The sequence below is a fragment of the Cavia porcellus genome, unplaced genomic scaffold (genome assembly GCF_034190915.1).
Source record: "Cavia porcellus strain 051 isolate PalLab524CR breed Dunkin Hartley unplaced genomic scaffold, mCavPor4.1 scaffold_5, whole genome shotgun sequence".
NCBI classification, from domain to species: Eukaryota; Metazoa; Chordata; class Mammalia; order Rodentia; family Caviidae; genus Cavia; species Cavia porcellus.
Genome location: NW_026947488.1, coordinates 107862580 through 107875076, shown reverse-complemented (window position 1 = coordinate 107875076; position 12497 = coordinate 107862580). Strand labels below are relative to the sequence as shown.

Genomic DNA, 12497 nt, shown 5'->3' with positions numbered 1-12497 from the left:
CAAACTCATACCAGACATAGAAGGTCAGAAATTGCATTCCACTTTATCACGGTATGGTTGCCTGTATTTCTGACTAACTCAGCTATCTGTAACTTTAAGAATTGTTTATCAATTTGACTTTGAGTAATTGTAGCAAATAAATGTTCTTAATGGATATAGGGAAATATATCATTAAATTGAAAAAAATTTTATCACAGTTTTTCTAGCTAGCATCAGCCAACATTTTCAACTTTCAAATATGTGGGAAAACAAAAACTAAAAACAACTCAGAAAATAGCAATCCTCTAGGGGACAGTACATCATTCACTGTAATTGCCATGTTATCTGCAGGTATTTCACAGACCAAAAAAGAAACATTGAGCCTCTTAATTAACAAGCATAAGTTTCAATAAATGTGCTCACAGCACTGCATCGTTGACAACTGTGAATTTTTTTTGTATGAGGGATTAAACTCATGACCTTGTGCTCTCTAGGCAGCTCCTTGTTTCACTGAGCTCAATCCCCAGCCCAAACAACTTTAGATACTAAATATGACTATTAACAATGTTTACTTTGCAATTGACATATTTAATTATAAATTTTGTAAACCTACATTTTCACGAAAGAAATTATTTTCTTTCCTTGCAGTTTAAATTACATTTTTTTTTTAGATACCAAGGATCAAAGTTACAACCTAGCACTTTCCAGGCAGGCATTTCTGCCTGCTGAGCTAAATCCCTGGCCTGTATTAATGAATATTTTTAAATGTATAAACATCAGTTAATTGACTCAAATACTACTTTTAGCACAGGATGTCAATGCAGAGAGAAACTGATATACAATCAGAGGAACTGGAACCTCAGAGAGTCAATGCAAAAAACTAAATACAACAATCACTGTTACAGGCACAGGTGAAGAAAGCCAGAACTGAAGATGAAGATGCAGTGACCAGGTCTACATACTCCTGCAGAGAAAAAAAAAACAGCTTGAAATGTACCACAGTTACCACAACCTCCTCCAGGAAGTTCAGATAAGCATCAATTACCATACTCAATGACCAGAACAACTGGACTATCGTTCCCACAAAATGCCTTGGCTCTTTCCACATACCTTTTCTGACTGATTTGTTCCCCTGATGAATAATATTAGTTAAGCAGCTATAAGCTTATAGGTTGATTGTAGTCTGAGACACACACTGTACCCACATTGTGACTTTCCTGTATAAATGACCCCTGACAATAGGTCTGTGGCCAAAACACTGAAGACCACTCCTGAAAATCCAGGGATATTCTTCTCTCTTTTTTTCTAAGAAAATTTTTGATCTTCTTTTGGTTTGTAACTTCTTCACTTCTCAAAGTTGTGAGCCATTAAATTTGGTGCATTTGACATCAAACAGGGCAGGATTATATTTCTCTTATCTCAATCTAAATATGAAATGTCTGTTAAAGGCCGTGTTCCAAAGCCTGGATATCAATCTGCTTGTTTGCCTTGAGCTTAACATTTCCATGAGCTTTTATAAGTCCTCCATTTAGTGAACTGCAAATGTATTGGAGGAAGGAGGTCACTGTTGTGCTGTAGTACTATAGTTGTCATTCCTAAATCTGTGATTGTCACTTCCTCTTGCATGCCACTACATGGCCTTCCTTCTTCTGCATAATCATTCAATAATTCCCATTTTGCATAAGTCAACTTTCACTCAGCTCTATTATTGATTTTTTAAATAGTCTTTCTATCACCTTGGTTGTTTATTATTTTCATTTTAGTTTTTTGCTTTAAAGACATAGTCTCACTTTGGAGTCCTGGCCAGCCTTGCACTCACTATGTAGGTTAGGCTGTCCTTGAATACATGGCCATTCTCCTGTTTCAGCCTCTTCATTGCTGGGGAAAAGAGGTGGGCATTATAGTACATGGCATTTGTCTTTTTCTCCTCTCCTTTAAACTACTATTCTTTCATTTCAGTGGCACTGTCATTTAATCCTGGTGTTTGCTTGTGTCAGTAAAGGTTTCTGAAGCTTGCGTTGAGTTTGTGAACAACAATACAGGAATCCAAGCAACCCATTTGAGAAATGTGGAATTTCATTAGATGGTCTCAGGACTACTTGTATACAGAACCCCCACACCCATTTCAACATCTAAACAAGAGGCTTTGAACTGGAAAGTTACAGATGTTTTAAAAGATAGAATCACAAAAAGATCCTGTTGGAAATCATTTAGCTAGAATCTTATAATAATTTTTGGATGACAACTGTATTCTGCTTCTTCTGTTGAGCAGGTCAATTTTTTTCTTTGGGTATAGCTCATTTTGCTTTTCTCCTGGGACTTCTACCCTGTGATTTTCCATTTTTCAGGGTAAAATACAGGGCACTAGTTAAACACAAAGCTCAAGATGGCATCTATTATGACAAGCTACAACACAGCTAAGTTACAAGCCTCAATATTTTCTACGGTAAAAACACACATATCTATAATCCCAGCACTCAAGAGGCTGACACAGGAGTGCTGCTTTGAGGTTAGGGCAATTCTGCACTCCATAAGGGGTTCAAATCTAGCTGATATACATAGAGAAAACATGTCTCAATAAAACAAAACTAAACTAAACAAATAAAACCAAACAAAACAGCTGAATGGAGACTGATTTCTTGAAATCTTAATTCCATATCTTGGGGATTAATTTCTTGTATATACACATTTTTGAGACAGCAAATTTGATGCTATATTGCAACTCACAGCTAATGTAACAGCCAAATAGGAGCACTGATTCTTGTGCTGAGTCACTGCAAGAGTCCCTGTGCACTGTCTGTAATGCAGAGCTCATAGTGAGAGCCTGCAGGACCAGCATCCATAAAGCACAGAGGTAGACAAATAGCTCATCAATCACTCTGATGTACTACCAATGATATCTCTTCAAATTTCAATTAGGCCACTAAGTCCTTTGTTCTTAATATACTTAAGCAGCATTTTGAGATTTCAATTTGGTTTTGTTAGGGCCGACGCCGCAGGGAAAGAGACCCCAAGGACTCAATTCTTGGTGAGGGAAAAAAGTTTATTTCCATGCGCATGGGGTCCCTCAGGCAAACAAGTGCAGAGGGGCCCCGAGGGGAATTTGTGTAGGGTTTTTAAAGGTACATGTAGGAGGCAAGTAAGTTTACAGAAGCAAATCGCATTGGTTAATTTTGAGCGGCGCAGGACCTGGCTAATGCTGATTTGAGGGTTTGGGGCTGAGTAACCATGGAGACCGAGGGTCTTGGGTTGACCTTAGAGTGCCAGGTGCTCCCTGGTCCTGTTTATACAGTATATTCTTTTGCTTATCTCTATCTTTATAGAGAACAGAGCATTTAGTGGTTAATGACTAGCAGAGACATTCCTTTTGGCCCTGCTCTGACTATCTCCTGGGAAAGGTTTAGGGAGTGAAGCACTCTTTACTGCTCTGTTCTGAGAGCTCCGGGGAGTTAGGGAGTCAACCCTTTCATTCCCCGCTCTGGGGAGTTAGGGAGTTAACCCTTTCATTCCCTGCTCTGGGGAGTTAGGGAGTTAACCCTTTCATTCCCCGCCCTGGGGAGGGGGTTGTAGCAGGGGGGTCGACTCTCACATTCCCCCCTTTTATTTCTCCAATGACTTTTAATCCTAAAAGTCCTGTATAGGTAAGGGGTCATATTGTTGACGTAGCACCATAACTTTTACCTGAGAGATCTGAGCCCTCACAAACCGGGTTACTCGGTTAATGAGGCAAGGGGCTATAGCCATGACTATAATGAATCCGGCCAGGGGTCTCAATAAAGGGAGGATATAGGGCAGAATTGATTCTCGGAAAGAGAACACTTTGGCTTTATTTGAAGGGGGCTCTTGAGATCTGATTTTTTTTTCAACTTTTTTTTTATTGTATCTTTTACAATCCCAGTATGATCAGTGTAAAAACAACATTTTTTTCTAAGTGCGGCGCAGAGACCCCCCTTTTTTTTAAAACAAAAGATCTTTAACAATTGGTTTTTTTTTTTTTTGCTTACAGGGGGACCAAAGCCGCCATGTAAGGTCGGCATTAATGTTATTAAAATCAAAACAAGCAAGCTAAAACAGTTAGTCAATTTTTAACTTTAAGGGTTACCAGTCTGTTGTGTAGTCCACTGAGTATGTCCCTCGTTGTCTGCTGTTTCCAGTGGCTTTACATGAGTGTAGTGAATCCGCGCAGTTTTTCCTGCTATCTTGATGGCAGTGGGGGTACTGAGCACCACGGTGAAAGGTCTTTTTCAGCGGGGTTTAAGGGAGTCACGGTGGTGACATCGAACCAAGACTGGAGTCCTTGAGGCCTTGGTCTCTGAAGGCAGGTCCAAGTGTTTTTGTCTAAACAGCTGGTGGATCCAGGCCAACACAGGTTGGAGTGTCTGTAGGGACTTAAGATCTCGATTAGTAATTTCAGCTAATTTGTCTTTTGACAATCTTGGAACCAATGGCGGGGGCCTCCCAAACATGGCTTTAAAGGGGGAAATTTTGGAAACATATGGGGTATATCTAGTTCTTAACAGTGTAAAGGGAAGAAGGCTCATCCAATTATTGCCAGTTTTTGAAGACAGCTTAGCTAAAATGTCCTTGAGACTTTGGTTTATACGTTTTACTTGCCCTGAGCTTTGTGGCTGATAGGCACAGTGGAGTTTTAATTAATCTTTAATGTCTGGGCTAACTTTTGGGTGACTCGGGCTATGAAAGCCAGGCCATTATCGGACCCCATTGATAGTGGGAGGCCAAATCAAGGTATGATCTCATGTAATAGCCTTTTAACTACCACTAAGGCTGACTCAGACTTAGTAGGGAAAGCCTCTACCTAGCCAGTAAAAATGTTTATTAATACCAAGAGATAGCAGTGTCCCTGTAAATTAAGTTTTACCATGTCCATGAAGTTTATTTTTTAATGTTCTCCTGGAACAATTTTTTGATGTCGGGTGGTCTCCAACGCAGAGCTCTTGGCTGAGTTGACTAACAAACACTGTGGGCATCTGGAGCTCGAAGAGGTGGTCAGTTTGTAGAGTTTTGGAATAAAATACTGAGTTCTGAACAATTCTGTAAGGTGAAACAGCTCCCACCCTAGTGCCTCCAGTAACAGTACTTGTTTATCAGGTAACTGGTATTAGCCCCTTGGGGTGGGAGACTTTATTCCAAGTTGAGATGTCAACTGTAGGTCTTTTTTTTTTTTGTGTAGACTAGTTCTGACAAGGTCAGAGGACTAGTATCAGAGCAGTTACTTTCTTGGTTGACCCCTCTGATGTGGTTGTTATTTTTTATCTCTGGTTGGGTGAGCCTTGTAAGGAATAGCAACCCATTGAGGCAGCCAGACAGCTGCCAGCAAATCTAGAATCTGTGGAGCATTTTTAGATGGCTTCCCCGTATATGTACAGTAGCAAAGGGATGTCTTCAGTAAAAAAATGTTTACCCTCTTTTTTGTGGCTAGTTTTAGCCTTTTAGTCAAAGCAATAAGCTCCGCCTTTTGGGCAGAAGTGCCAGGCTCTACCCGCTTAACCCAGAGTACCTCCTTTTCGGTGGTCACTGCTGCCCCGGCCACTCGTTTGTCGTTTTGGATGAAGCTGTTTTCATCGAACAGTTGTTGGCATTTCCCAAAAGCTGGTCAGTAAGATCAGCCTGTAGGTTCTGCTGCAGTTCGAGGATGTCAGCACACTCATGGAGAGGTGTCCTTTGTTCCTCCGGATCATCATCAGGCATAAGGGTGGCTGGGTTTAAAGCTGAAGAAGTCTTGAACATCATTAACTCTGGGTCTAGAAGCAGGGCTTGACAGTAGAATTCTGGCATTTGAGAGCCTTTTTTAGGAGGGGTTTTGATAAGAGTCTCTAAACTGTGAGAGGTTACCACAGAAATCACTTGCCCAAAGCGAGTTTTTTTGTCTCCTTAAGTAACATTGTCACAGTAGCTAGTATTCTTAGGCAGGGGGCCATACTCCTGTTACTGGATCAAGTCTTTGGAGAGGTAGGCTATAGGCCTCTTTTAAGGGCCAATGTCCTGAGTTAGGACTCCTTTGGCAATGTCCCTGAGTTTATCTATGAACAAGATGAAAGGCTTGGTAACGTCAGGGAGTCCCAGGGCTGGGGCCTCTGTCAAGGCCCGCTTGAGCTGTTGGAAGGCCTGTTTACATTTATCAGTCCAGTTCAGCGAATTTTGAGTTTCTCCCTTATGGGAGTCAGTCATATAGAGGCAAGCTTTTCAGTAAAATTTAGCCTACAGTATCCAACTGCCCCCAGAAACTCTCGTCTGTTTTTTAAAAGTTTTTTTTTTTTTTTAGAGCAATTTTAACACCTTGGCTATCTTTTTGTAAATTTTTTAGTTCTCAAAGACCTTTTTGTGCTATCTCTATTAACTGGCTGAGGGGCATTTTTTTAAACCTTTTAAACCTTTGTAATTTTTGTCTAACATGTGGGGCCGACTGAGTTACAAAGAGAACAACTGGCAATATTGGGAAACCTCCTTACCTCTGGATGTCCAGTCAGGGTGGCACAAAAGGAGAACATGGTTTTGGCATTCCGGATCAGAGAGCCGGCTTCATCTGGATGGCACACTGTTTTTTTGTCCAAGGGTGTCACGTGACAGGCCATTATTTTATTAAAATTATATTTTTAACAAAAAGGGCTTTTTCATAGGTAACAAAATTGTGCTGTATAATCTCCCAGATGTTTACAGCGCATGTAAGAACTTGTATCTTATTTTTAATATCACCTATAATCTCATTTTAATGAAAACATTTTGCAGCAAAGTACAATCTTATGTATACTTTTACCAAAACTGATCTAATACTGTCAAATTCTGAACACATTTACTTTTTGTCAAACCTGTTATTTGTAGTACTATAAACCAAGACAAATAAAATTCACATCCTCTTGAGCCTTCTACAACTTACAATAATACCTCTCAAACTAAGCTTTAATCTTTTTTTACATTCTGGCATAGCCAGACACCTTTACTTGAAGACCACTCTCTTTGTCCCTCTTTTTACTATTACCAGTCAATTACCTTTTTTTCTCACTTCTCAGACAACATCAAAACTCTCAACAAAACCCTTGAAGTCACCTTCTAGTAGCCCAAAACATACTTATTTTATGTCTTTTTACCACATAAAAATGTTGTATTTTAAAAACAAAACTGTAACCTTTTAACTGGCTCAAATATAGTACCGCCTGGTTTTTACTTGGCAAAGTTGACATGACTCTTAACAACCATAGATATACATATATATGTGCACATGTTTATATTTTCACCAGAGAGAAAAAATACTCCTTTTAAAAGGCATGCCGAGGTTGCAAGAAATCAATTGAAGTCTTACATATTAAACAAGGTGCCACAACATTAAAGACACAAACAAAGGGAGCTTCTTGCATAGTTTGGTCAGCTAAAGGAAATAATTTTTCTTATCATGAACCTTGAATCTAATAAGCCATATGGATCCTACAACAGAAATGGGCAAGAAGCCCCTAAGTTAGTAACAAGTTTAAACAGGCAACCAAGGAGAGGGCGGAGGAAGGAAGGGTTTTACCCACAGTGGGGGCTCCTCCCTGAGGTCTTGTCATACCAAGATGTAGGCGATCCGGTCGGGGTGGCCCTCTCGTCCAGGGCAGAAGATGATGTTCTTAACTGCTAAGATGAGGGGAAGGTGGAAAGTCCCCTCCGGTAGCCAACCCACGGAGAATGTGGGCCACTCAGACGAGCAGAAAGTCTGTCATTTACTTTTTTAACCTGTAAGGAGAGATTGTGAGCCCTCTCTCGAGCCTCCGACCAATGGTTGAGGCTGAGGGACAATGGGGACGATGTCGTCTGGCCCATGATGTTCTGAAGACAAAGAGTGGTTAGCGTACACGCGACACAACAAATAACCGTTCACAACAGTCACAACATACAGGACAAACAGGCCGGCCACCTCACTCTCACGCATTAGTTTCACATCAAACGAGTCACCTTAGGGGGTGCCTCCAGATTGGCCCGGACGGACCACAGATTGGGAATGAAATTCCCCAGATTGGCCCAGACGGACCACAGATTGGGAATGAAATTCCCCAAACGAGTCACCTCAGAGGGTGTCTCCGAATTGGCCCTGACGGACCACAGATTGGGCCCCAAACCGATAGGAAAATCCTATCACAGACGGTGAGTCACGGAAAACCGTGTGGGGCGTCCCCCGGTCACCAGAGAACAGAGAACAGATAACAAAAACAGGTAACAAAAATTGCCCGGTTGACTCGGGGCATAAAATACCGGTAGATTGATCCTCAGAGTAAAAATAAGAAGCGACCGGTCGTACTCACCCACCGCAGAGCCGTTGAGGTCACCTCCCGTGAGACGTGCTATCTCGCTGGGGCCTCCAAGATGTTAGGGCCGACGCCGCAGGGAAAGAGACCCCAAGGACTCAATTCTTGGTGAGGGAAAAAAGTTTATTTCCATGCGCATGGGGTCCCTCAGGCAAACAAGTGCAGAGGGGCCCCGAGGGGAATTTGTGTAGGGTTTTTAAAGGTACATGTAGGAGGCAAGTAAGTTTACAGAAGCAAATCGCATTGGTTAATTTTGAGCGGCGCAGGACCTGGCTAATGCTGATTTGAGGGTTTGGGGCTGAGTAACCATGGAGACCGAGGGTCTTGGGTTGACCTTAGAGTGCCAGGTGCTCCCTGGTCCTGTTTATACAGTATATTCTTTTGCTTATCTCTATCTTTATAGAGAACAGAGCATTTAGTGGTTAATGACTAGCAGAGACATTCCTTTTGGCCCTGCTCTGACTATCTCCTGGGAAAGGTTTAGGGAGTGAAGCACTCTTTACTGCTCTGTTCTGAGAGCTCCGGGGAGTTAGGGAGTCAACCCTTTCATTCCCCGCTCTGGGGAGTTAGGGAGTTAACCCTTTCATTCCCCGCTCTGGGGAGTTAGGGAGTTAACCCTTTCATTCCCCGCCCTGGGGAGGGGGTTGTAGCAGGGGGGTCGACTCTCACAGTTTCACAGAACAAAACATAAATAACATCAAATATGGTACATAAATAATAACTCAAATGTTCATGGAAAACTGCTGTATGTAAAAAACATATAAACAATTAAACCAAGTGCAAGCTTCAAATTATACCTCAGTGTCAACAAGTGATTACTTTCCACTCAGATAGAAGAAATCTATCTTGGGAGGCTGATGCAGGAGAACTTCCTTGAGTTTGGAGCTAGCCTAAGTTACAGAGCTGTCTGAAATAGAGAAACCCTGACTGAGACACCCCACAGACAATGTGAAACTTGAAAAGTGACTGCATAGGACACTTTTGGTTTGCTTTAAAAAATTTAGCCATACAATATAGAAAAATTCCACAATGTTCAACATTTTCTGAGGAAAAATGTTGATATCATCCATAATATACAGAAAACACTTTCAGAGCTGGGTATTTAACTAGCAGCATGAAAACCTAACTTGCAAGCTTGAGATCATGAGTTCCATCCTTGGCACAAAAAAAAATTGAAATTTTACCTTCATGATACTGGGTCATAATTTGAGATAATCAAAACTAGATCTCAAGTGAAGAACACAGAATTCATGGGTTGACAGGGATGTGGAATACCGATTGTTAGCAGAGCTGGTGTTATTCACCTCAAGGAAGAAATCATAATTCAACTTTAACTGCATGCTTACCCTAAGAACTACCTGACTTTCAGGGAAGACCCTCTCTGTTGTATGTCCTGTTATTTGCACACTGTGTCCTGCCAGTCACCTCCACATCCTTTTCATGCTCCTGTGATCCATGCTAAGCAGAAAACCCTTCATGTCTAGACTATTGCTATCCCTGCACAATTTCAATTTAGGGCATCTCCTTTATAGGAATTAGTAAAGTCCATCACAGAGCATTTCCATATTTAAACAATGTATATGATCTACCAAGCTATTAAATTAGCTCTTAATTCAGAGATAACACCCATATTCCTTTCCATTCAGAAGGATATCATGTATTTATATGTTCATGCAAATGACTACATTTAGGCATTTTTCAGTGAGAATTTAACAGGCACCCCTTTCTAGAATTTGTCCTTAGCAAGCACCCTTTACCCTGCCCTTGATGACACTTTTATATCTGCTTTTTTTCCCTCAAAATTCAAACCTCTATGGCTGTTCTCACAAACATAGTCTATGAGCACATGTGACACATTAAGTATGTTCAGAAATTCTTTGCACAGGAGTTCACCAGGTGTTTGGAAAGCCTTCCTCCACTGAAGCACATCACTACACATCTCTGAATTCTCTTGATTTTGCCAACACCTGTCATGAGGTTGGAAATGTGAGAACATAACATACATTTAGGCAATCCCTATAAATACAAAAAAGTACAGGTTTAAGAAGTGCCATTGCGATATGAGGCCCTGCATTACATACATTAATAAACTTTAGAGCATCAGGATTGCTGATCCCTGGAATAAGAGCAGAGACCAAGCTAAGTACTGCTGCTCCAGCTACAAAATGCATCAGAGTCAGGGCTTCCCAAGCTCCTTCCACTGCTCCTTATGATGGAGGTGCCAGGACAGTAGAAAATTTCAAAGATGATAATCCATTCTGATGCTATCATATTTAATTCAGGGTTCTGGGGACACAGAATCACCCTTGTTCCCAGCAGGAGAAAAAGGGAAAGTGGATGACCCAAGGCCAATGCTAGAAGAGCTCAGGAGCTGACACTAACTAAATACCTGAGTCTACACACACCAGAACTGCTTGTAACCACTTGTAACTGTTTTTTCCCAATTCTGCCCTTTTTATGGGCTCCAATCCAAAGCCTCACCATTCCGTGGTTAGAGGGTCTCCCAGACTCTTTGCTGATCAGGCCACAGGACTTCGAAACCAGGAAATGAGATCCAGCAAGCATTCTGCTCCCAGTTTTGTATTCCAAACAGGTAAACAATGTCTACACACCAGAAAAGACCCAAGAGACCTCCTGCCACCGCTCACCTGATTGGACATTTCATATAGCCCGCCTCTTCATCACTGATTGACTGCTGCTCAACTGTTTTCTTTCTGAGTCCAAAATAAACAGGGAAAGGAACTCCTTCCTGCAAGAGAGGATCCCAAATGATAGAAAGTAATCAGAGACTTCTGAAGCTGGTTGTCTTCAACAGTGTTGATCTCAACTACACAGAGGAATATGTGTACCAAAGTGCCTTACCTCAGGCTTTTCATTTCCAAATCCATTTCATTTCAAGGATAAAAAGAAAAAATAAACTAAAACTAAATTTCAAAACATATGAATTGTAGGGCAACACTGGTATATATGTTGCACACTGTCATCCAGGATCATTCACCCAGAGCACAAGACATCTGTATTCAATTTTCCTAAAAGTACTGTTATGTGGAGCTGAGTTAGTTAATTATGATTAGCAATGAGAGAAGGTTGGGTCCTCTTAGGAGCCCATCCAGAAACCCAGATACCTTGCAGCTATGGAGAAGATGGACAACTCCTGCTACGGGCTAAGCCTCAAGACAGAATATCAACAAATTCATCCATATGCTAAGGACTGATATTCTAAATAGTTCCCTAGCACTATGAGGAAGTCAGGAGTCACCATTCAAAGAAATGTATCCTTATAAAGACTGACATTTTAAATAGTTCCTATCATCCTGATGACCTCAGTAGTGACCCTCCCAAACCCCTAAGGGAAGATTCACTGTTGCCTAACAATGCCTGCTTCCTATGTGACTCCCTTCCCCTTTTGTTCTCAATTTAATCAACTTTACCTGAACTATTTATCTTATTGGCTACCATAGCTCTGTCCCATCATTTGCCCATCTGCATTGTGAGTTCCCAATTTTCCCACCCTTCAAACCATCTCACCACATGATTTCACTTAAAGTCCTTGGAAAATAGTCTTTGCCCACCCAGTCAGGACAAATTTGCTCTCTCTCACACAGCTTTCTTTCTTCCAATAATTATATTATCTGGACTTCTGTTTTTTCTAAAATTCATTTTTTGACTTCAGAGAACACAAACTCATACCAGACATAGTAGACCTTGAGTTTCATTACCTTATAACAATAACAGTGTAAATTTTTCTCTTTCTTGAAGTCAGAGAAATCTGTAAATGATTGTATTCTTAAATGTTGATCTCAGCTCTTAAGGAGCATTTGCATTGAAAGGCTTTATCCTTGCCTTTTGGTTCTGCTTCTGTTTTCTGAATGTGAACTGATCTGTAGTTTTGTTTATGCTATCTTCAGTGCATTAAGGAAATGACTGGAAATTTTCCTTATGAATTGTTTACCACTAACCATGGGAGAAGACACATAGCAAAAATTCTTTATTTTCATTTCTTAATTTAAACTGAAGGGTGTACTTTAAAGAGTTTTGCCCTAGAATAAATTACAGGACATCATGGTGGTAGTTCATCAGGTTGAAAGATCAAATCAGGGATGCTTACCCATATGGCTACTTCCTGGTTTTTCCCTGAATACAACTTCCTCATTCCTTTCCCAGGGGCCAAAAGAAAAGTCCAATCAGCTCCTTACATGATTTTAATGTCAGTGCCAGCAC

At 41.0% G+C, this 12497-nt stretch overlaps 1 protein-coding gene across 6 annotated transcripts in view; it reads right to left on the bottom strand.

Moving 5' to 3' along the window:
• Positions 1-283: 283 nt before the first annotated feature.
• Positions 284-12497, bottom strand: part of LOC134476164 (uncharacterized) — a 70814-nt gene continuing 58600 nt past the window's right edge. For 3 of the 6 annotated variants that reach the window (XR_010047722.1, XR_010047724.1, XM_063249412.1), the window contains one exon: positions 3002-11025. Coding sequence is in view for 2 of the 6 variants with exons in the window: in XM_063249412.1 (XP_063105482.1) it covers positions 10938-11025 (88 nt within the window). In the remaining 4 variants the exon portion in view is untranslated. Of the gene's footprint in view, positions 944-3001; positions 11026-12497 lie in introns of those variants that run through there. The other 3 variants (XR_010047718.1, XM_063249411.1, XR_010047721.1) reach the window with 3 other exon arrangements.